The sequence below is a fragment of the Sclerotinia sclerotiorum genome, genomic scaffold (assembly GCF_000146945.2).
Source record: "Sclerotinia sclerotiorum 1980 UF-70 scaffold_16 genomic scaffold, whole genome shotgun sequence".
Lineage (NCBI taxonomy): Eukaryota > Fungi > Ascomycota > Leotiomycetes > Helotiales > Sclerotiniaceae > Sclerotinia > Sclerotinia sclerotiorum.
This window is the reverse complement of record NW_001820820.1, coordinates 445,125-468,683: the sequence shown is the minus strand read 5'-3', so window position 1 is coordinate 468,683 and position 23,559 is coordinate 445,125. Positions and strand designations below refer to the sequence as shown.

The following is a 23,559-nucleotide window of genomic DNA, read 5'->3' as shown; positions in this document are numbered from 1 at the left end:
AGCGAGGGGGTGAGGGGGGAGAGTGGGAGAGGGAAGAATGGAGAATAAATGATATCCCTCTTTTGAATTTTTGGATTTTTTGATGCTAGATTGTATCTTTTGATTTGTGTTTTTTTAAATCGTTTTATCTTTTTATTATCTTATATTGTTGTATTGTGTTTTTGGAATATCTTTATAATATATAATTATACAAATAATGTATGTCGAATATATTAATTTTATTTTTTTATTTTTGTTTTATTTTATTTTTTCAAATATTAAAGTGTTTTGAATACTTAAGTGGGATGTTACGCTACGTGGCCAACCGTAACCATCTTACTCCTCCATTAATATTACTCTCATGTCTACTTCATAGCTTTACTCGATTATCGGGTAGTAACAGTGTTAAGGTTGAAGGGTATCAGGCCAAGTAAGTACCTTGGGTAGAAAAGAATACATCAATCAACCTGCAAAACACATCCCGCAAAATATATTCCTCATCAAATGCCATTGAAAAATAAACAAAAACAGCTCAGAGTTTCAAACGATGAAGCAACAGTCTCAAGATCCAATTCACCCCAGCATTCTCTTCCAGGCCATTCAGGTTCTTCTTCAAACCCGAGTGCAATTTTCTAAGTGTAGTCTTGGTGAATTCCAAACTCCCTGCTTCTTCCAATCTTGACAATACGAGCTTCTTCATTTCAGCAGATATCCCACCCGTCTTCGCTCGAGATTGAAGGATGCTGAGCAGTTCTGTACTACCTTTCTCGGATTGTCGTCGTATGGCATGGATTATAGGGAGGGAAAAATTGCCTTGGTCTAAGTCGGTGCATGATGGTGTGTTTGAGACTGCAGGAAGGAGGTCCTTGTAGTCATCTTGGATCTGATAGTACCGACCGAACAGGGTCATAAGGGCCTCAACTGATATATCGCTAAAGTTTCCTTTTAGTTAATGGCTACCGATATCTCAAGCTAGACAGACTCACCGGTTTTTTCTTCCCTCTATTAGCATCATTTCAGCTGCCATTCGGAAGAGTCCCCCTGTTTCTATTAAGCATATCAGTCTTCTATCCTTTGTTTGACCATTGAAAACAGAGGGATTGAACTTACTATCCTCAGCATGTTTGTTGTATTCATCATTTGTCGGAGCTTGGCAATGATGGGTCCAATGAAGGTCGTAGCTTTGTCCAATGTGGAGGTGTTGCATTTCACGAATAAAGCATTCCACTGACCGTCTCGACAGTGATAATGCCAGTCGCAAGCACTCTACGTACATGTAGTTTACCGAGTTGAGAGTTTGGCTGACACCGAAGACGACATGAGTCGCGGGGTATCCTCGTCTGATGGTGGTTTCATCTTCGATGTCATCGAGCCTGTATTTACGATTTTGTATAAATGACTTCTGCTAATCTTTGTGTGAGGGGATTTGGATGGACTTACATAAGTGAGACATTATTTAGAGTCTTTATCAATTCTCGGATAGTTGTGAGAGCGCCTCGCGGAACGAAGAACCAGTTGTTTAGACCATCTATTAAGTCATCTCTCACCCCTTTTGAAGGAAGAGATGCCAGGTAATTGTAGGGCTCCCGAACAAACTGCACAACTTTAGCACGCTTCCAATTAAAGTGAAACATCCGCCTTACCTGATTATCGAGCCTGGGTAGAGCCAACTCCGAGGCTAAGTTGAAGTCTGATTTCTGGGCAACCGAGTCATTTAGTGATAGCTCAGAATTACGGCAGGAAATAGACCTATCGCGGGTGTGTTCTGCCGTAGTCTTATCAAGTATGACTGTAGAATCTGCATTGAGGCTTTGATGGCTGGAGTTTGGCAAGGTACGAGAGTTCTTTATTTTCTTCTCTATGCCGTTGGGCTGACAGATACTACCTGTGTTTTCGCTGATGACCTCAGAGACTTCTGACAAAATGCTGGAACTACTGTAGGCAGAATTCATTGTATCGCTACTGAAAACAGTATAAACAGGTTCCTTCCGTGTCAATAATACGTCGCTGTTGTCTTCGACTGACTGCGTTACAGTCTTTTCATCGGCTATTGCCCCATGCGCATCAACGAGATTTTGGTCTTCATCAAGGATACATTTGGATATTTGGTTTGCCGAGGATGGTAGCTTCCATTCTCTGTATCGCATTGTTGTCGTGTGCCAGAGAGCGTTCCCCGCAATGCAGTACTCCAGTAACTTAAGCCAGCGGCGTAATTGTGGCCCTGGCGAATGCTTCAAAACGTACTCAGCTCTGGTACGGCAGAAGCGCTCCTCGTTCAAAAATATTTCTTCGCGAACCAATTTCTTCGCCTCGAAAACATCTACGGATCTCCAGTTCATGAAAAGCTGCACGCAGTTCACAAGAGGCTGGGGATTTTCCCGCCTAATATAGTTGGCATACTCTTTATCCCATGAAAAATAATCATTAAGGAGCGTAACACTCTTTGAAACCAGCTTCTCGAGCAATTCCACAGATTTGTTCTCTTCCGCTGTCAAGAAGATATCTGCTCCAAACTTGTAAGTCTCCCAGAAACAACTATAAGGTAAGAAAGTTAGCTGCTGTGTGATATAAGTTTCTTAGTGTATCAACATACAGCATGCCGAGATCTACAGCTCTAAGATCCATGTACTCATCGAGTGTTTTGAATTCCGATCGCGCTTCGTGGCTAACATTGACAAATCTCGCGTATTTTTCAATAACTAGTTTGCCACGAACTTCGTCCAATTCCAAAACTTGAAGGACTGCTCGTGCCTTCATCGCCTTTACCATACTATTTCCATTTTCCGAGTCACTTTTTCCTGTCATATAATCCGCAGTGCTATGGTTGATTTGATCGTACTTGAAATCATTAGAATAGAAGATCCTGGGATGATGTTTTCCCAGCTTACCTGCTCTGCGGATGCCGCATTTTCGATAAGATCTGCCAAATTAGATATTAGATCTACCCTGTATATAGTTATACAATTAAAACAATAACAGAGAAATAAAGTTGCTCTTACCATCGTAGAGCGCACCTAATTCCATCAAATAGGATATACTTCGAAGACGGTCTGGTCTAATTTCAGGAAACATTAATGCAATCCAATTTCCTGAGATGGGATCCCTTGATCCCACTGTCAGATAATGAGCACCAGCTGCTTTGAAGTCATTCTCGCAGTCGATACATCCTTGATCAGTAGCTTCTTCATCAATGCTGATGCGAGGAGTCAGATGAGAAAAATAATCATCTCGGCAATACTTTTCAGCATCGACGGGCTTTGAATAGAGATATTCGACTAACTCCAGGTCATTGTCTGGGTTATAAATGCCGTTTGGCTCAGCCATAGTTTGTGTGTGACGACAACGATTACTTTTGCAGTGCTTGAAGAAAAATTGGTCAATGGATGGAACTTGACTGTATGTGTTTTGAAACGTAAGGTCTGGGCCATCTCACACTTCTAAGCTGATATAAAAGGGAGAAAGATATATTGTCTTCCAACCTCGAATGACATTTGTGAACACGAAATCGGAGTTCGAAGAAGTGTAACTTTGTGCAGGTGGGATTATATGCCAAGGGAAGTTTATTCCACACACGCATTATGCAAAAGCATTATACGTATTGAACCATGTCTGCGAAATTAATGATTATCGGTGTTTGAGTGACTATCTTCTTTCCATATCGTAGTAGGTGACACTTGAAATGCACCAGGGAACACATTCTGTCTTGTGCTTTTCTTATATCACATGAAGTTTTTGATGGCATATTCCGTTGTTAATATGTTTAAATTACCTCACGAAAATGCATTATTTAAAGCTCATCTATTCCATTCCGAGCCGCTTATTTACTTTCTAAATCCGTATTTTCAGGCTTCTGTGATATATTAATGCCACATGCTCTTTTTTGTAACACATAGAGCTTTCTTGTTCTTGGTATGCTATACCCCGAAATCAATATACTGTGACAGATTTCTCATCCTGAGATGATTATGTCAGGAAAGGGGAAAATCGGGTATACACCAGGTAATTACATCGAGAACCAACGAACAAAAGACGACTTTAATTCTGGGTATTGTTTATAAGTGAAAAAGGATGTATCAGCACTGGATCAATTAATATTATCCATCAACAACCCAACCTTCACATATACGTACGTCGCGAATTATATTAAAACTATAAGTCTACAGTTTTCTAAGCTAGTTGCTTTTTCCCGAACATTGGCAAGCTTTTGTCTTACCTGAAAAGCATCAATAAATGGATCATTGGCTTGTGCCTTTCTTTGTAACACATGAAGCTTCAGCAGACTCCATGTGTATTTTTCTTAAAAAGTCGAAATTGCAGCATCGGTTTCTGGAGACTGTAATATAAGAACCTCAAATCAACATTGACCACCAGAGAACATATGCTACAAAGTCATCTTGCAATCTAATATGGTGCTTCAACTAAGTATTGCATCGGGCGTTGGGTTATTGGTATTTCCTCTAATCGCAAAATTTCTTCACAAGCCCTATTTTAATGATTTTTAGGTCGTAGTAATATTTTCGAGGCTTGTATACAATCTGCATTTTCACCCTCTGTGCTCTTATCCTGGCTCTTGGTACTGTCGAATCTCTAGGCTTTGGTATTTTAGTCGAGTCGTCAGAGGGTGTTTGTATAAGGATATCAAAACCCTTCACGACATCTACGGGCATGTTGTTAGAGTGGCGCCGAATGAGATCTCATACAACATACCAGCAGCAATTCAGCCTATTTATGGTAAATGGAAATTATGTATTCCTCTGACTCTGCTGTTCAAATGCTAATATCACTTCTTCGTCCAGGTGTCGTTTCCTCGAACACCGCTGGACACGAGGCAAGCTCGGAGACGTTTCATAAAGATCCTACTTTTTACGGAGCATTGTTTCTGGACACTGGCTCGCTGGTATGAAATAAACAGTTCAAGTCTCTATGATAGTGCTAATATTGATTAACCAGCTTGATGCTAGGCTAGATTCCTACAAGGATCAAAGGCGGATTATGAGATACGCTTTATCACGGAAAGTCTTGTTTGAACAACAACAACCTGTTATAGTTTCATGCATCAACGATACTCTCAAACACCTCAAAGGTTTCGAAGAAACAGGGGAGAACATTCCACTCGATAAATGGATCGGCAATTTCCTGCTGGATTTGAGTGGCAAGATTGCTATGGGTCGCGATTTTGGAGCTCTTGAGTGCGGAAACCGCCTCCACCCTTACCTCCACCGAATGGAAAAGGGTGTATACGTCCTAGAGATTTTCGTGGAATTTATGAGGATCCTACCTACACCAGTTGCATCCTTTATTCAGTCCGTTTTGGGCCAAATTCTACCTAACATGTTGAGAAAAGTGAATTTTCTGGGGCCTAAGCTTGTTGATCGCTTGGAAAAAGGCAGCATCAATACAGACTTCGGTTAGTTTATGAACATTCACAAGCCATATTTACTTCGTTAAAATTCAAACAGTGTCGCATATGCTAGCTGGGCAAAATCCGGCGCAGATTGACACCACTTACATCTTTGGAAATGTATCGTTGCTTGTTCTTGGACTTCCGGAAACTTCAAGAGCATTCCTAACAGCATCAGTTTATTACTTGCTGTCCAACCCTTTAGAGCTCTCCAAAGTCTCTGCACTTGTTCGGAAATCTTTTTCTTCCAAAAATGATATCACGGCCGAATCAACGCAACGGAAAGAGTTGAAATACATGCATTGCTTTATGGACGAGGTTAGGAGGATATATCCGGCACCATTGCTAATGGTTCCCAGAATAGTTCCCGATGGCGGCACCACCATCTGCGGGACTCATGTGCCGCCTGGTGTTATTGTTGGTGTGCATCACTGGGCCACTTACCATAGCGATCGGAATTTTGAGAATGCTGAAAGCTTCATACCCGAAAGATGGCTTGGAGAAGACTATGCAGATAATAAGAAAGAATTTTTTCACCCATTCGGCTATGGTGCAAGTGTATGTGTAGGAAAAGAGTCAGTTTGCCTCCTAATCATATCTACGAGATCTAATAATTAGTGTATAGGATCTCGATGACTGTCTCAAGACTATTCCTTGCTCATCTTTTATGGGAATTCGATATGGAGCTAGACTCTCGATCATGCGACTGGGCAAACCAGACAGGCCATTTAGCTCCACGTGCTGGAGAATTACTTGTGAAAATTAAAGCTCGAAGCATTGAGCGAGAAAATTGAAATGGCATCTTTAGAAGACGTGGTTTATCAGGATCTTGCTGTCAGTTGGATGCTCTTCCTCATGATTTCCTGTACGGATCAGTTCGGGTCTGATCCTTCGATAAATGGGATCTCATGTTGGTAGGGCTACATGACCTCTCTCTGGATTTCAAAAGTGGCAAGGATATTGATACCACCATACGCGAATACCCCGTATCGGTATTTGCCATTGATATTTATCAGTTGCCAAAACATAACAGTGGATTTTTCAAAATAGGTCTAGTAGTAGAAATTAAGATGGAATTAACGTGATCGTTGATATATCTGCGTAGATGGAGGTTCACATCTTCGGTCTTGTTGAGATATTCTATGCCCACAGGCGAGACACAGGGTCTGAACCCCTCACGGAAGATAACTCTTGGTGGGTGACCTATTGTAGCCTGGGAGAAAGCAAGTATAGTAAAATATCGAGTAATTAGTAGAATCTCCCTCTCTTCCCGATTCTTCTTTTCTTTCTCTTTACAACCCAAAGCTTCGCCGCTTCATCTTTTACTACTAAAATCTTATCGTGAATACCTCACTTTGCCTTATAATGTCTGACAAAAATCAATCACCCCCACAAATTAAAGCTCATCCCTTGCTGCTGCTGCTATAATTGCATGTACAGCTGGAATTGCTCCTGCCGCCCCAGCTGTTCCTGTTGTCGCAGCCCCTGCTCCTGCTACCCCCTCCCCGGACCTTCAAATAGTCCGCGAAATTTTTAATATAGATGATGATGACGACGACTGCGACGATGACGCGTCGTCATCCTCCCTCCCCCCGCCTCAGCACATCCTACGCCTTTATTTCAAGGCACTAGCCCCATAAAATCCTCTTTGAACACCTCCTGAGAGGTTATGGCAAGTATATGCCTTTCCGCACATAACTTTTAGCATTTACTAATGTTAATTATATTGCAGTCATCGACGGCTAGGCTCAGGCATTTTTCCATTGGTTCGGTACAAACCAACTCGAAAAGCCTATGCTGGTTCCCGACCGCGAGCAACTTCGGGAGGACCTCAAGATCATCGCGGAATTGAGGAGTACAGCCGACGACATCGCCGATGGTGGTGATTAAAATGCCGTTTGGAAATATGTCGTCACGGAGCTCGGAAAGCTCCACGTCCAGTTCAGCGTCGCCGCCGACGGATCCACGGTCGACGATCTCTGGAAGCCGAGCCTCTACGCCAAACAGCGCGATTGGTGGCGTGAGTACACCACACACGGCACCCTCCAGATGGCTCCAAACGGTTATTGAGTCTGTTTCCAAAGTTTGATCAAGGTGCACTGCGGTGCCAACTGATTGGTCGTTGGAGCTTGGGATCTCTGTTTTTTTCTGGAGTCTTGCTGGCTTGGGATTGGAGGATTTTTTTTAGTCATAGTTAATAACTAATATAATTAACTTTCATGATTTGATAGCTCCATATATTAATGATCACGTATTGTAATTCGACTAATTCAATTCTCTTCTAATCATAGAAAGGCAGAAGGTGCAGCACAAGCTGTGACGTAGCTTATGTAGTCCGTGGACGTTGCTGCGCTTAGGAAAAGAATGTCAAGACGTAGTATAAATACCTAATATTATAAGCATTTTGAAATATTAGCAAGCACTAAGTTCTAACACTACGGGCACCATACATATTTCCAGGGCACAAGACAAAACCAGCTACAATACTTCAAGACATTTAATGAAAGCAGCACACTAATAATAAGGTTAAGATAGAGAGTGCAAACTAATAACCCTTCACTTCACTTCACTATATAACAAGAGACTATATATAGTGTGCAGTACGCGAAACCTCAAGCAAACAGACTGGTGGACCCTCGCTTAATCAGCTTTGAGCTTATATCAAAGCAAAAACAGTCTAGATCTAATTATTGCATGCTCTATCCAAACAAACTAGTCAAGCATTAACCAAAAAAAGAGGTGGTGATTCCGTTCCTGAAATAGTATTCTTTCGATCTCGTGCTCCCGGCTTCGACGACAAGCAATGGTTTGTAGTCTACTCTTATTTAGATGTGGAGATCGCCAGGGTCGTCAACAACCGCTGGGTTAGTAGTAGTAGTCGTAGTCGACTTAGGGTTAGTGGTCGCTGGAGTCGCAATGTCAACGGTATGAGTTTCTTGAGCGGCAGGCCGGCGTTATGAGTTGATAATCAGTAATCAGTAATTGATAATTAATTGAGTATATTAGTTATCTATTCTATATCAATACAACAATAATAGATAGACAAAAGTATAGGGTATATCATTATCCTCATCATTCTTATCATCCTCTACTTTCTCTAATCATCTCGTCTCATCTCATCACATCCCATCCCATCTCAACCATAAACCCAAACCCCTCTCAAACAAACCCCCACTCCCTCCTAACCCCCTCCCACTCCCCCGCCTCTACAATCTCCGCCTCTCTCCCCTTACCCGCTCCCTTCCCCTCTAATTCCTTCCACCTCAAATCCACTTTCGCCACAACCTCCCTATCCCCAATTTTCCTCAAACCCTTCCTCCCAGTTCCTACACCCCTCCCAGCAGTACCCTCCCTCTCCCCCAACACTCTCCCCTTCCTAAGCACCTCCTCATTCCAAGCCCTCCAATCCTCATACCCTTCTCTCTGTCTCGCGACCCAGTATCCTGGTGTACTCTTCGCGGGTCTCCACTTCCCTCTATCCTTCTGCATAGCACCTAGATCATAAATTCTCGAATTTTCTCCCGTGGCCAATGTCAACAGTTCGCTGAGGACATCTTGACCTTCTGCAATTACTAATGCTTTCCTTTGTTCTTCTATCGATTTGGGTTTAATTAATGGTTCATCCAACCAAGACATATTTTCCCGTTCCGAAAGTTTAACACGACGATTATCTTCGCGAAGATATCGAACTGCAGCTTGAAGACTAGCAATTTCGGTTTTAAGAGCATCCATTTCTCGTGCGGTAGCGACAGCACGTTCTTGGCCTGCTTTAGAACCTGATACAACTTCACCCAATGCCTTACTTTCATCGGCAATTTTCTTCCACTTCTCGCGATCAGCTTCCATGGTTGATAATTCTTTGTTTTGAAGCTCGATTGCTTCGGTGAGTTCTGTTTCCCGGTTTTTGGCAATCTCAATTCTGCGCTCGAGTTCGTTGATACGTTCATTTTTCTTGGTAGCATCTCTCATGCGACTTTCCAAAAGTTCTATCTTGACGGATGCTTCTTCGAGGGTTTGATCACGCAAAGCGATGAGGCGGAGACGTTCGTGGTTATCTTCTTTGAGGCGACGAAGTTCTTCTTGAGTGTCTATAGTTACCGTCTTGGAGGATTTCAGTTCTTGTGATCGGAGGATCCAAGGAGCTGTTGCGAGCTCGAATTCTAGGGTCATGTCTAGATCAGATGTTAAGGTTGAGAGATCGACGAGCTGGCTATTGAGAAGTTTAAGTTTGTGAGCATAGGTAGAGAAAAGATCAGATTCATCGGCCGAGAGAGTGTTGGAAGTGGTTTGATAGATAGCATTTTGTACCTCTACATATGTGTAGGGTTCAGCTCTACCTTCTTCGTGTAATAATGTGAATAAATCGTTTCCTACATGACGTGTGTAGTCTGCAAGCTGTTGAATCCCCACTTCGCATTGCTCAAACGACTCAATGGTATCAGGCATTAGTGATAATGATCGAGCTTTCAAGTCTTCAATTTCTCGGACTGCTTTTCCAATAACGACTTTTGCACTCCGTGTTTGAGTGATAACTGCTTCAGTCTTCTTGGAGAAATGTTGAAAGAGTTCATCATCTTCCTCTTGACTAGGTATGATAAATTGTACCATCGTTCTGGTAGATGCGATTGCAGCAGCAGCATTTTCGAGCTGGCTCTGCATGACCAGGGTACGCATATGTACCTCATCAGCGTAATTAGCAAGGCCATCCCGGAGATGAAATTCTGCAAGATGAGACATGAGAGCAATAGTACGTTGCAATTCACTAGCACATTGCTTTTCCTTCAATTCATCCCGTCTCAAGCCATCTATCCATCCGTTAAGTGCTCTTTCTACAGGTTCAAGTTCATAGAGCGCGCCTTCATATTTACCGAATTCCTCTATAGAGCAATGGCTGATGGCATTGATAAAACGGTCACACATGGCACTAACCCATACGAGTTTGTCAAGAACATCACAGCCAGCAAATATGTCATCCTCGTGACCGATAGATGGCTGTCCGTTCACTCTCTCCTTAACAAATCCATGCAAGAGATTAGCCTTGAAAGCTACACGTCGGAATCTTAATAATGCTAAGACCGAATCTCTTTCTGCATTAAATTGATCTGGCAAGAATAATTGAACAATCAACAAATGTTCTGACGCCTCTTGAGCATCCAAGCGACGTAACTCCAGGTCGATAGTCTTGATTTGTGTTTTAGCAGCAGAAACTTGGAGCTTCATATTCAAATCTTGCATTGCACGTGATCGATTGTTCAATTGTTCCGATTCTGTTTCTGTGACGGCATGTGAGGCTCTCATGTCTTCCAAGTCGCTTTGAAGACTGGTGACTAGCTCACGGAACTTGGACAAGGTGTACTCCATATCATCCAAGGTCTCATCTTGCTGGGCAGCTCGTCTCGCTTGTTCATTGATGATGCTTTCTTTGAAGTCGAGTTCTTCCTGCATTTCCTTCTCCGTCTCAACATGATTGATCTCGAGCTCATCATTCAGCTCTTTCAAACTCTCGAGTTCCTCAATTGTGACCTTAAGTTCCTCAATCTGCTCACTCATACTCATGTTTCGGTCGGTGAGTTCCTCAATCATGTCTTCAGCACCTAGAGCATTATCGAGCTGTTGGCGAAGATCTTCAATAACTGCTTCTGATTGAGCAAGCTTTCCCTTAACCACATCATAATGTTCCTTCACACTACCAAGCTCCCGAACATCCTCGTGTAAACTCTTGATCTCGTCTTTTAGCTCAGCCTCAGCTTGTTGTGTCAAATCACGGAGCCTCAGAAGGGCTTCCGTCAATCTTTCGTTCTTTCTCTCCATTTGCAAATAACTTTGACTAGTCTTTTCTTCTGCACTCATCTCCCCTCCTAATTCCGTGTTCTCTTCTCGCAGTACCTCGACCTCAAGCTCCAACTCTTCAGTCTTTTGTTTTAAGGCATCTAATTCAGTCTTGAGAACTTCGGCTGTCTCTTCTGCCATCTCCCTATCTAAAGTCGCCATTTCAAGTATCGACTCATGTTCAGCTTGCATAGCTTCAGATTCCTCGAACCGAGCAGCAAATTCTTTCAACTGCTTTCGCAAGTCTGTTATTTCTTGTTGCTGGGGTTGATATTTTGTTTGTAACTTTTGGATAATTCCTTCAAATTTCTCCTTTTCTGCCTGAACATTTTCCAAAGCTTTTAGCTTCTCCCTATCCTCCATTCGTTTTTTCTCCATTACTCTAAGCTTGGTTTTTAGATCTTCAATCTCTCTGCTAGCTGCCGTGCTCGCCGCACCCCGCGGTGCCGCTGGTGAGCCTCCTGGCGAAGCATCTCGCTCCGTCCTAGATAATACAGGACTTACAGCTTGTGGAGATAGCTGACCCGTGTCACTCCTCAGTGACGGCGATAGAAGTCTATCGTCATCCACCGTTTCATGAGTTCCGTCACTGAGGTGTCCGGTACTTACTTGACTAGAACCTGATGGCACTCGGTCTGCAGTAGGCCGAAGAGTGCGTTTTGGAGCCAAAGATGTTGGACGAGTACCTGTCGTCCTGGTTGCAGGCGCCCCTATTCTATTTCCAACATTGCTACCCCCGGCTAATGGTTTTCCTCGTCCCGCAGGTGGAGGTGGTGGTCCCATTGATGTTCGACTAGTCACGGATGATGGACGTGGTTTCGAAACGCTGGCAGAAGCTGCCCGAGAATTCGCTGGTGTTCCAGTTCTCGGGGTTGAGGCAACTGAAGTGCCAGTGGAGTATAGTTGTTTTGTAGGAGATTTTGTAGGAGACTAGACATAGCATCAGAATATGTATAAGCTGAAGATGAATATGTACATACCCGCAGGCCGCCTGAAGGGCCTGAAGGGTGCCTTGCCATGGGACTTGGACTAGGGGCATTCATGCTTTTCCTCTTAACTACACCATTATCCGGAACAGAGCTTGTTCTTCGTGCCGCCGGGACAACAACACTGCTGGGTCGACCAGGCTTCTTTGCAGGCGCAGGTGGTTTCGGGGGTGCTGCAGGTCGATCGATAATTCTTATAGTCGAAGGACGAACGAACATTCCACGACCCATTTCGCACCGGAAATATCGTTTCCCCAGGACACTACCATCATTTTTTCCTCCTCCATCTTCCAATTCAACTCCGATCCAATCTCCAGCAGCAAAAATTGGATCCGTTCCAATGTAAAGAATAGTCCCTATAGCACCATTTCCCAGTTCGACCGTTTGGCCAATTTCGAACTCGGCCATGATGTGCGAATCATCTGAGAGATTTAAAATTGCGGTTGAAATTTATGCGCTTATGAGAAGATGTGAGTTTTGTCGTTGCTAAGTAAATAATCGAATTGTGATATACTGTACTATGTCGTTGTCGCGTTCGCGACCAAACCAGATGTGATTATGTAATCATGAAGTTGTCCGTGCTGCTGAAAAGAATCTCTTACCTCATCACATTCATATTCATCTTTAGACCTTTGTATCATAGGTATCCTAGATAAATTTTAAAATAACAGTATTATGGCCATCTGTAAGCCTTTATGTATCAGTCGATTTTGTGGAATATTATCCCAATATGCCGTATGATTTATTACAATCCCAAGGATATCTCATTCACCCCCTGAATTAAGAACCACATTTTCAACACTCGGGATGGAAGTATCTAATAGCAGGACCTGTGACTTCTTTATATTTTGCATTAGCGGACATGAGAACAAGAATTACTCCTCATAAAAAAGAGACCGTAGTAATATCTTATTGAAATTCCATCTCCTATAAAATTGTAAAGAAACACATGTCCTATCCTCCATCCTTGGACCTTTTATCATCCCCATCCAACTACAAAATCAACATAGCCGCACCCATTACCGCGGCTACTGCACCTCCCAAGCGTTCTCCATTCGCCATTTTATCTCCAGCCCCTGTCTTGATACTCGTATCCATAGCAGCACTAGGTGCTGTAGTTGTCGCCATAATCCCGCTGGTGAACGGCGGACTGGCCGCACTAGTCGCCCCTTCAAATGCAACAGGTTGAGAAGCTGCAGTAGGGTTCTCAACAACAGTTTCATTGGAGGGGTTGAGGACATTGTCGATTACGTGCATGACACCATTGGAAACAATAATGTCAGTGGTGACTACTTGGGCACTGTTGATGAATACTTTAGAGTTTTCGGAGGTGACGGTAAGAGATTCGCCCATGAGGGTAGGGAAAGATTCGTTGGCTAGACCAGTGGTGAGAAGAGTGGAGTAACCGACCTGCGGCCGAATTAGTTTGAATCTTAGAATTGTGCAAGAGGAGGGTCTACATACGGTACCATTAAGAACATGATATTGGAGAATTTGACTTAGTTGTTCGGTGGGAAGAGCAGCAGCCGTGTCTCCTATTTTCTCAAACGCATCATTGGAGGGAGCGAAAATAGTAACGTCGTTGAGGGAGTTGACGGGATCTACTAGAGATGCCTTTGTGAGGGCACCTGCAAGAGACAAAAGGTTCGAGTCGATAGCTGACATGGCTGGAGAGAGAGGGATGGTGAGGACCGTATCGATGATGTGCATCACACCTCCATTGAACATAATATCCTGATATATATGTTAGGCTTGATCTAACAGCAGATTTTAAGGATAGGCAGGGTTGGAACGTCGCTTACAGTCTGTGTTGTAGTGCTTGTCTCTTTCAATCCAGTCGTAATAACGGCATTTGAACCATTCAAAGCCACCTGTACGACTTGTCCACCCGTAACTTGTGTGTAACTCTCATTTGTCAAAAGCGTCGGTACGAACTGTGCCTCGTTTGTGAATTTGCTGGCTGGAAATGTACCATTCAAGACATGATATTGAAGAACTGCAGCGACCATATCGCTTTGCCCAACTGCAGCCTTGTTTGCGGGCATTGCAAGGAATTTAGCAAAGGCGGCGTTAGATGGTGCTAGTACTGTAATTCCTGATGAGGTGTTGGAGAGAGCACCCGCAAGTGCGGGTTGTTGCCCAAGGAGCACTGCAGATATTAATACAGTAGGATTAAATGGATACTGGAGGACTTACTGGAAAGGGTCGAAAGAGTTCCATTATTAGCTGCGATAGCTTGGGATAATGACATCTGAGCAGTGACACCGGAGGCAAGAAGCGCCAAAGAGAAAAGTGATTGTGTATACATTATTATGAAGTGAAGTAGTAATAGGATCAACTATTACTTGGCTATATTCTGCTCTGCAAATATTAAAGATATAAAGAGGACTGGATAACTATCAAAATCACCGAGCAAAGAAACAACATCAGGGAAGGAGAGGGAAGATATAAGGTACGAATGGAGACCTCACGGGCAAAGCGGAACTCGGAAACGCCCCGCAGAAAAGGAAGATACACCAAGGATATGTTTCATGCTAAAGCCTTGGGGCTAGAAGGCTTCAGTGCTGAGGAATGACGTCTGTGGTAAACGTGAGTACACAAATGTAGCACAGACTTACGATGAGTAGATATCCGAATGTGCCAATTAATTGCTGCTACCTGGTTGGGTGTTTGAAGTATACTTGTAAACCCTCGCGCCTCCACATATGACAGAAGAAGCAACTGTTACTAAAATTTTCTAGCTAAGAAACATACACTAGAAAGCTTGACTTAAAATATAAGGTTAGATAAGGTTAATTGGTAGGCAGAGTATGCATGAAACAAGCTGTGCTTAGAACTCAAACGCGGGGTGTGATTGGCCGCATGAAATGTCAAAGCCACCCAAACGCGAAAGGAAACAGGTGAAACGAACAATATTCGACTTCAGGTCAAGAGTCCATACTCATTCATTTCTTGAATAGAAGGGTTTTGGAAGTTTTGTTCAGACAAAATTCTGCGTAGATGGCCGACATCTGCCACCACCATTCGAGTAGGTCTTAGCGAAGAAGCTTGGTTCGACTTCATTAAAACCGTGTCTGGAATAATTTATCGCCGCTTCTTTTCCAGAGAGCAGTGTATTGTTCGAAGAACAATTCTGAGTACTGAAGCGATTCTTGATACTATGCTGAGCACTCGCTCTATGGAAAAATGTATCGATCGATACATTCAGCACCCACGCGCATGACATTACTCAGGCATGCCAAGAACGTTGGCACTTGCGATTCGTGTTTGCCGGCCGTTGCTAATCATTTGTCTCTTATGGATAGTGTGTGCGCTCCAGGGCTAATAGTAGTTGTTCAAGAGAACAAATACCGATACACAGGAGTCGAAGTTGAGACAGGACTTGGTAGGGGAATTCACAACATTTATTGGCATTATCGAAGCAACGCAAGCAATGTGCGCTATTATATACTTTTGATGTTCCCACTCAACAGTCATTTCTCATCCTTGATCCTACGAAGCCGATGCTGAAAATCCGTTAGGGATCTTGGTGGCAGAGCCTCGCAAACACAACCTCATCCTGTAAATAAACTTACTTCCTCATTCACTCGGTGCATTTAACCAGTAAGTTCCTTAACGAAGGCTCCTGGAGTAGGAAACAAAGCGCTTCTCTTTTTCTTATACTTATCGCCGAAATCACTACGATATTGCTTTTCCTTCTTAACAGCCCACTGCTGCATTTGTGCGGTTCCGATAATAGTGAAGATGACCGTACTCAAACTTTTTGTCACGAGTATCATACCGATCCATGCGAGCATCTCGAAGAAATAATTTGGGCACGTTACCATAGAGAAACCATAACCTTGGGGAATTCCACGCTCAGTTCCGCCCGGCGAGCGAAGGTTCGAGAGAGTGAGATGGGTTTTGAGGTTTGAAAGCTCTCCGAAGAGGTAAAGAGCCACTCCAGCCATGTTTAAAAAGTCCAATTTCGGTGATGACAATGCGGTGTAGGATGAAGGGGCATATATGAAGTAGGCGATGTAGATACCGCTAAGAAGCCAGTAGTGGGCGCAGTTTTTGAAGATGTTGCTGGCTGGCATTGTAGAGAGGGAAAATCGGTGGATGAAAATCGTTTCATATTCGCGTTTCAGGAAGTGAAGAATTATGAGGGTCATAGAAAGAAGCTGAGAATTGGAGAGGGGCCCGACAGGTTGGGAGTATATGTAAGGGCGAAGGAGCGGGAATCCAAGGTGGATTAGGATTGGACCGAGGTATTCGATTATATATACAGTGCGCCAGCCTAGTTGAGGGCCTGTGATAGATTACAATGTAAGTATGATGTGTATTACTTGCAGAGCAGGTTGTGAATGTGTACCTAAGTCCTTGATCAAGATTTCCTTTCCAATAATGACTTCTTTGTGTTGAGAAATGAAGGCTTTCCTGTCTTTTAAGATCTTCTTTTGCTCTGGATCGAAGATACCGAATCGATTGGGGTCCCAACCGCCAATTTGTTTGGCCAATTTTTCTTTAACATCTTGAACTGTAGTTGTTTCGTCGATATCGATGGAGGTAGGAAGACGTTTGATGGGATTTTTGGGGGCTTTTGAGGTTAGTATCAAGAGATATTCAATGGCACATTGGATTAACTTACAGCGATTTGTGACCTTCAAAGTGACTGCCATCTTTCAAAATCTGACAATGTATAATATAAAGCAATTGATCAAAGTTGTTGAAATCAAAGATAACAAGAGCTGAACATGTACATGCTGGCCTTCAAGCTCTAAAAATTGTTGATAGGACAGGACAGGGCACGGAAACATGCACCAAAAATTCACCGATCGTCATCATCACATGACCAAGACCTACTGGTGAACGACTCGAGTAGCCATTCGCACTCCATAATGAGTATACGTACATTTTCTCCCCATTCTTCATTTTCTTCATTCACACCTTCTCCTTATCCATTGCCGCCAGTGCTCAGTCGTTCATGCGGATATCTTACCGATTGGTCCAACTAAGTGAATCATGAGATCTATCACATCCAGCTGTGCAACCTTGCATTGAGCCCTCAACAATCCTTGCCCTGCAAGCCATCTTCTCCTCAATCAAGATGCGAGGTGACGAATTCGGAAAGTTATGAGCTTCAGCCGCCCCTGCTTTCAATCGATGCAGTCCATCGGATAAATGGGGAGAAGATTTGAGAGTTTAAGGGTTTGAGCTGGGTGATCTAGCTGCGCAGTAGCCAGTGCTCAAGTGAGACTTTTCCAAATAGAACTGGTGAACGCGTCGATCAATACCCAGCGGCTCAAAACTTTCATTCTTAGCAGGACATTATCACGTCTATTCAGCAAAAGCTGAGCAAAGGGAATCTCTGTTTTATGGATTAGTTATTATTATAGCTTCTTATCAGTCGTCAAACCCAGCCTCCTTTTGAAGAATTAAACCAAAATATCCAGAATAGCAGCTTGCGGGGTCGGGAGCACAATGTTGTGTTCATCAATAAACCAATCAAACATCTCAGTGGCTTCAAGACACCACCACCACCACCCGGATTTTGTTTACGATCTGAATCATAAAGCAATCGAACATCGTTAATGCTGTTAAATGTCAATTTTGATTTCGCTTTGAAAAAAAGTCATAACTCTTATTGACACCCAGGTCTCAATTTAGATATTGAAGGAATGATAAGGCTACAACATTTTGCATTAATAAGTACTATTTACATTGTATTCGGTTGGGTTACTTTGATATACCAATTAATTTGCATATTAATAGTGTTGCCAGTTTAATGAATGATATGTCGAGTGACAAGCATTTCAAATGGCACGCCATGTCCAAATCTGCGATTTTGCATACAACCAGGTCTCACCCCAATGTGCAAAAGTTTGGAGAATGTGAAGCGGAGTCGACGATCCCCTCCATTCTGACCCAATCAAAATTTATGAATATCAAATTGAAGAGTTACATCAAAACTGCTTGAGCTACAGCAAGGACCTCAAGGGCTGAAGTACTCGAAATTTATTGGACAATGCGAAAAGCTCAAGATTTACATGTACTATCCTGCATCAATCGTAGCACACGGCAGAAGCTATCAAATCGAGGGGAGAGCTTCCCTTGTCCCTTTCCTCGGCGGCTTACTAGGTAGCTCAGCTTCTCATCCTTTCCGACCTCTTCCTTTTTCTTTCTCCTACATCACCACCACCTTTATATTCCAACAGTATCCCAATTGAATTGACCTCATGCGACAAAATTGTTTACTCTATTGTAACAATTGATCACTGATTTTCATGTAAGCAATAAGTAACTCGATAAATTCTATATTACTTGTTAAATGCAATTTGTATTTTCGTTTAAGAACTAACAGTCTAGCATAGAATACTTCATCGAGTTAACCGCAATGATGAGACGTCTTTCGACAGTGTTCAAGACTAAGGACAAGGAGAACACCAAATCTTCACCCACAACTGCCGAAAATGGGGCGACTTCCTCGAGCCCAACGGGACGTCGTTTGACGATGGGTGTGTCTAAAAAGTCCAACAGTGGTGCTGCAAGCTCTAATCCCCAAGCATTTGACGGTCCCGATCATAGTGTAAAACGCGCTGGTATTGTGGGAACTCTTGAATCACTTGGGAAAGTCATCAGCACAGCCAACCGTCCTTTAAATACCGAAACTGGAGATGGCTCCTATGACACAAAACAGGAACAGACGGGTTTATTGGATGATCTCAAATCATTAAGAATCAAGGATTTGGAAACATTGCAGTTGACCATGAAGCAAGAATTGGGAACCTCAAAATTGACGGACGACAAGAGCATGCTAATGGAAAGGCTCATCCAGGTAAACTTGGGCCTTAATTTGTTCACACAAAAGCTAATACTAAAAAGTTGGTTGCAAATCTTCCTGGAACTTCCAAGACTCGGGTCAAGCTTACCGAAGTACTGGTTGATGAATTATGGGGCTCTTTGGAACATCCACCAGCTTCAATGCTTGGTGACAAGTACAATTATCGACAAGCTGATGGCTCGTGAGTGTATTACGAGAACTATCAACACCTTTCTCACTAATCCTTGTCCTTAGATATAATAACATCAGGTTTCCCGATATTGGAAAAGCAGGTACAGCTTACGCCCGAAGTGTCACTCCCAAGATCGTTCAGCCAAACCCAAAACCAGATCCGGGTCTTATATTCGACACGATCATGAGTCGAGAGAATGGTGGTTTCAAGCCTCATCCAAACAATGTCTCCAGTATGCTTTACTACATTGCAAGTATTATCATTCATGACTGCTTTCGCACGTCACACGAAGATTTTAATGTTTCAATGACCTCCTCTTATTTGGATCTTTCTCCTTTATATGGAAGCAACCAGGATGAGCAGAATAATATGCGAACTCTTAAGGATGGAGAGCTTAAGCCGGATTGTTTCTCCGAAAAGAGATTATTAGGCTTCCCTCCAGGAGTTGGATGCATCCTTATCGTGAGTGACTCGCTGAAGATTACAGGCCAGGAACTAAAACTGTGTAGATGTTCAACCGTTTTCATAACTATGTGGTCAAACAATTGGCAACAATCAATGAGAATGGACGCTTTACACCCCCCAAGGATAATCTACCTGAGGATAAAAAGCAAGCAGCCTGGAAGAAATACGACAATGACCTCTTCCAGACTGGACGTCTTATTACTTGCGGCCTCTACATCAACATTATTCTGCTCGATTATCTACGCACAATTGTTGGATTGAATAGGGTCAATTCTACCTGGTCAGTATCATTTATATAGGTAGGAAATGTTTTTGACTAATCGACATTAGGACTCTCGATCCTCGTATCGAAATGGAAAGAAATAGCAAGCCGGGAACCGTTGCTGGAGTCGGTAATCAATGTGCTGCTGAATTCAATCTGTAAGCTTTTTCAGCATCTGTCTTTTTGTACTTAGAGCTGATTCTTTATAGCGTATACCGATGGCATTCCTGCATTAGTCAACGCGACGAGAAGTGGTCCGAAGATTTGTACATGAAAATCTTTGGGAAGAGCCACAAGGAAGTTTCTATGCAGGAACTCCTCATTGGCTTGGGTAAGCTTGAAGCAATGACTCCAGACGATCCTCTACAAAGAGACTTTGCTGGTATGAAGAGAGGTAGCGATGGGAAGCTCAGTGATGATGATCTCGTTAAGGAATTGACTGCGAGCATCGAAGATTTGGCTGGGTCATCAGGAGCGAATAACGTTCCTGCAGTACTTCGTGCTGTTGAAATCCTCGGGATGGAGCAAGCTCGTGCATGGAAGTGTGCAACTCTAAACGAATTCCGGAAACACTTTGGTCTCATACCACATGAAAAGTTCTCAGATATCAACTCGGATCCAGCGGTCTATGAGAAATTGAAGGTTATATACGATGATCCAGATTTGGTCGAACTTTACGCTGGATTGGTTTGTGAGGATGCTAAGAAGCCGATGGATCCAGGTGTTGGTATCGGACCAACCTACACAATCAGTCGAAGTATTCTTTCTGACGCAGTGACACTGGTTCGTGGAGACAGATTTTATACTACCGACTATCATGCAGCAAATCTCACGAACTGGGGAATTACTGAAGTCGATTATGATTTGAACGTCAACCAAGGCTGCGTATTTTACAAACTATTCATTCGAGCTTTCCCCAATCACTTCTCATTTAACAGTATCTATGCTCATTACCCTCTAACAATCCCGACGGAAAACAAGAAGATCATGGAGAAACTTGGTCGCGTAGATGACTATAGCTGGGAGAAACCAACAAGGATTCCCGAGAGAAAGAATGTTGTCACTTATGATGGAGTCAAGAGTGTTCTCACTAATGGAGAAGTATTTGGTGTTGACAACTGGCGCAGAGGTCTCGCTTTTCTCATGGGAAAACCAGGTATTTAAAATTGTTTCAGAAGCCATACAATCCAATACTAATATAATCTTAGGGGCCAATTTTATGTTGGCTGGTGATGGCGAGTTCTTTGCCGAGCGACGCAACCAAATGAAGGAATGCCTCTACCAAGATAAATGGCAAGAAAGTGTGAAGAACTATTACGAAAGTATTGTCCCAAAACTTCTCAAGAGATGGTCTTATAATATTGGAGGCACAACTAACCAGGTTGATGTCATTCGCGATATTGATAATTCCGGTGAGTTACACGTTCATTCTAACGCAGTCATTTTTATCTAACATAAACTAGCTCATGTTTACTTTGCCTCGAACATCTTCCACCTTCCCCTCAAAAGTGAAGAGAATCCTAAAGGCGTATATACCGAGCATGAGTTGTATATGGTTTTAGCCGTTATCTTCATTGTAATATTTTTCGGTGATGTCGATCCAGCGAAAACCTTCTCATTACGTGCCGCTGGTCTTCCAGTTACACAAGATCTCGGTCAACTAGTCGAGCAGAATGTGAACTTTATTTCAAAGACAAGCCTCGTATCAGGTATTGTTGATAATTTCATGCAGGAAAATAATGCCCTCAAAGATTATGGTGTACACATGGTGCGCCATTTGTTGAAGGCTGGTTTGGGTGTTCATGAGACTGTGTTAGTAGTTCTTTTAATCACTCACTATTTTTACTGACATTGCATAGATGGTCACAAATTTTGCCTACAGCAGGAGCCATGGTGGCGAACCAAGCACAAGTTTTTGGTCAAGTACTCGACTATTATCTTGGTGATGGAAAGGAGCATCTTCCAGAAATTAATCGTCTTGCGAAGCTCAATACGCCTGAAGCAGATGATATCCTCTTACATTACCTTCTGGAAGGAATCAGTGAGCAATAGATTCAAATTTTCTCATTCAAACTAGTGCTAACAATGTCAAGGAATGAACGGCACATTTGGTGCTTATCGCACATGTCATCAAAATATCACCATCAACGACGGATCACGAAAAGTCGAATGCAAGCCCGGTGACTCTGTCTTCACAAGTTTTGTATGTGTCTCCTTTCCAATACCTACGCACCTAAAAATCTCTAACAAATTCCAGGTCTCCCTAGCCCAAGATCCCAAAATCTACCCCGAACCCAAGAAAGTCCGTCTAGACCGACCAATCGACTCTTACCTCGTCTACGGCGTCGGTCCACACGCTTGTCTCGGTGGCGACGCTTCACGCGTCGCTCTCACCGCTATGCTCAAATGTATCGGACGACTCGACAATCTTCGCAGAGCACCAGGTCCTCAGGGTGAAATGAAGAAAATCCCTCGAGAAGGTGGTTTTTATGTTTACATGGATAAGATGATGGGCTCGGAATTCCCATTCCCGACTACTATGAAGATTTGTTGGGATGGGGGGTTGAATGAACCGGAGGCAGTGGGGGATAAGGGGAAGGGGAAGAAGATGGGTCTTTGACTTGCTGAGGATTATGTGGGTGCGGGTGTGGGTGCAGGTGCAGGTGCTCCGGAGGATTGGAATGGTTGGTAGATGATGAATTGGTGGATGAGTAAATGAATAGGGTAAATGAACGCACGAGCGAACGAACGATGAGATGGATAATTAAATGAAATGAATAAATTGAAGAATGGATGGATATTAATAATAGGCCGGAAAGTTAAAGAACCCAGATTCCACAAGATTGATTGATTGATTGATTGATTTTAATTGGATATCCTTATCCTTACTTATAATTTCCTATTTGCGCATGCAAGTATTTCAGATTAACAGGAATGAATGAATGAATAAATGTACGAGTAATGACTTGAGCCTTTTGACCCAACATCCAAAAAAGCATAATAAATAAGAGTTCTGGACTCTACTTACCGCACAATATAACGTTTTTCACCTAAAACCTTGATTTGCTTACTTTTTCAAATCCTTATTAAATCTTTATATAAAATAAGAAATTGAATTTTTTGTTAAAGTGAATGGTTCCTGCGTAGCACGTGCACAGGGCACTAGTCCTATTAGGACTAGATTGAGAAGCTCTCTGTAGGAGAGCTTCGCACTTCCGTAGAACTTAGATAATGAGTGATTTATATACAAGACCAATATAGCCTCAGTTCTGCCCTATCAGCTTTGTTGACCTCCTGGGATCTTGGCAGCATATGCATATATATTGCATGATGCATATAAGGAGCAAACAAAACTCAACTTTTAATTCATTCTTTCCTTTTTGGTATACTGTTTGTTTGCTTTCAATATTTTGATTTCAAAGCACTTTAATTCCGAAGGCTGAATACCTAACCTGATTCCTTCATTTTTTGAATATATGCTCGCAGCTTAACTGCTTAGCTAGAGAATCAATCAATTCAATCTGATGCTCTTTCTGGTCTCAAGAAACCCAATAAGCTTCCCACTATTCCCTGTGTAAGGTCATGTTACAACGGCTATCTTCTATGCCGCGTCACATGACTAAACCAAGGTAACGTGATTAA

At 42.8% G+C, this 23,559-nt stretch overlaps 7 protein-coding genes across 7 annotated transcripts; 2 read left to right on the top strand and 5 right to left on the bottom strand.

The window, feature by feature from the left end:
* Positions 1–511: 511 nt before the first annotated feature.
* SS1G_10711 (hypothetical protein) lies at positions 512–3,303 on the bottom strand (the record flags this gene model as incomplete). Its single annotated transcript, XM_001588214.1, has 7 exons — positions 512–911; positions 1,254–1,352; positions 1,420–2,514; positions 2,573–2,817; positions 2,868–2,899; positions 2,979–3,172; positions 3,260–3,303. 7 exons carry the CDS (start codon positions 3,301–3,303, stop codon positions 512–514), a joined length of 2,109 nt encoding a protein of 702 aa, XP_001588264.1.
* A 960-nt stretch (positions 3,304–4,263) lies between these two features.
* SS1G_10710 (hypothetical protein) lies at positions 4,264–6,174 on the top strand (the record flags this gene model as incomplete). The annotated part of the gene is made up of 5 exons (XM_001588213.1): positions 4,264–4,267; positions 4,776–4,876; positions 4,930–5,386; positions 5,745–5,955; positions 6,006–6,174. 5 exons carry the CDS (start codon positions 4,264–4,266, stop codon positions 6,172–6,174), a joined length of 942 nt encoding a protein of 313 aa, XP_001588263.1.
* Positions 6,175–6,995: 821 nt separating this feature from the next.
* On the bottom strand, positions 6,996–7,783 carry SS1G_10709 (predicted protein; the record flags this gene model as incomplete). Its single annotated transcript, XM_001588212.1, has 3 exons — positions 6,996–7,064; positions 7,160–7,539; positions 7,768–7,783. 3 exons carry the CDS (start codon positions 7,781–7,783, stop codon positions 6,996–6,998), a joined length of 465 nt encoding a protein of 154 aa, XP_001588262.1.
* Positions 7,784–8,539: 756 nt separating this feature from the next.
* Positions 8,540–12,603, bottom strand: SS1G_10708 (hypothetical protein; the record flags this gene model as incomplete). The annotated part of the gene is made up of 2 exons (XM_001588211.1): positions 8,540–12,139; positions 12,190–12,603. 2 exons carry the CDS (start codon positions 12,601–12,603, stop codon positions 8,540–8,542), a joined length of 4,014 nt encoding a protein of 1,337 aa, XP_001588261.1.
* Positions 12,604–13,188: 585 nt separating this feature from the next.
* Positions 13,189–14,503, bottom strand: SS1G_10707 (hypothetical protein; the record flags this gene model as incomplete). Its single annotated transcript, XM_001588210.1, has 4 exons — positions 13,189–13,605; positions 13,660–13,929; positions 13,998–14,344; positions 14,392–14,503. 4 exons carry the CDS (start codon positions 14,501–14,503, stop codon positions 13,189–13,191), a joined length of 1,146 nt encoding a protein of 381 aa, XP_001588260.1.
* A 1,288-nt stretch (positions 14,504–15,791) lies between these two features.
* Positions 15,792–16,856, bottom strand: SS1G_10706 (hypothetical protein; the record flags this gene model as incomplete). Its single annotated transcript, XM_001588209.1, has 3 exons — positions 15,792–16,486; positions 16,550–16,774; positions 16,826–16,856. The coding sequence occupies 3 exons, from the start codon at positions 16,854–16,856 to the stop codon at positions 15,792–15,794; spliced, it is 951 nt and encodes a 316-aa protein (XP_001588259.1).
* A 1,368-nt stretch (positions 16,857–18,224) lies between these two features.
* SS1G_10705 (hypothetical protein) lies at positions 18,225–22,537 on the top strand (the record flags this gene model as incomplete). The annotated part of the gene is made up of 12 exons (XM_001588208.1): positions 18,225–18,315; positions 18,549–19,012; positions 19,060–19,199; positions 19,253–19,652; positions 19,700–19,935; positions 19,986–20,075; positions 20,127–21,073; positions 21,126–21,329; positions 21,381–21,729; positions 21,777–21,958; positions 22,011–22,120; positions 22,175–22,537. The coding sequence occupies 12 exons, from the start codon at positions 18,225–18,227 to the stop codon at positions 22,535–22,537; spliced, it is 3,576 nt and encodes a 1,191-aa protein (XP_001588258.1).
* Positions 22,538–23,559: the final 1,022 nt, after the last annotated feature.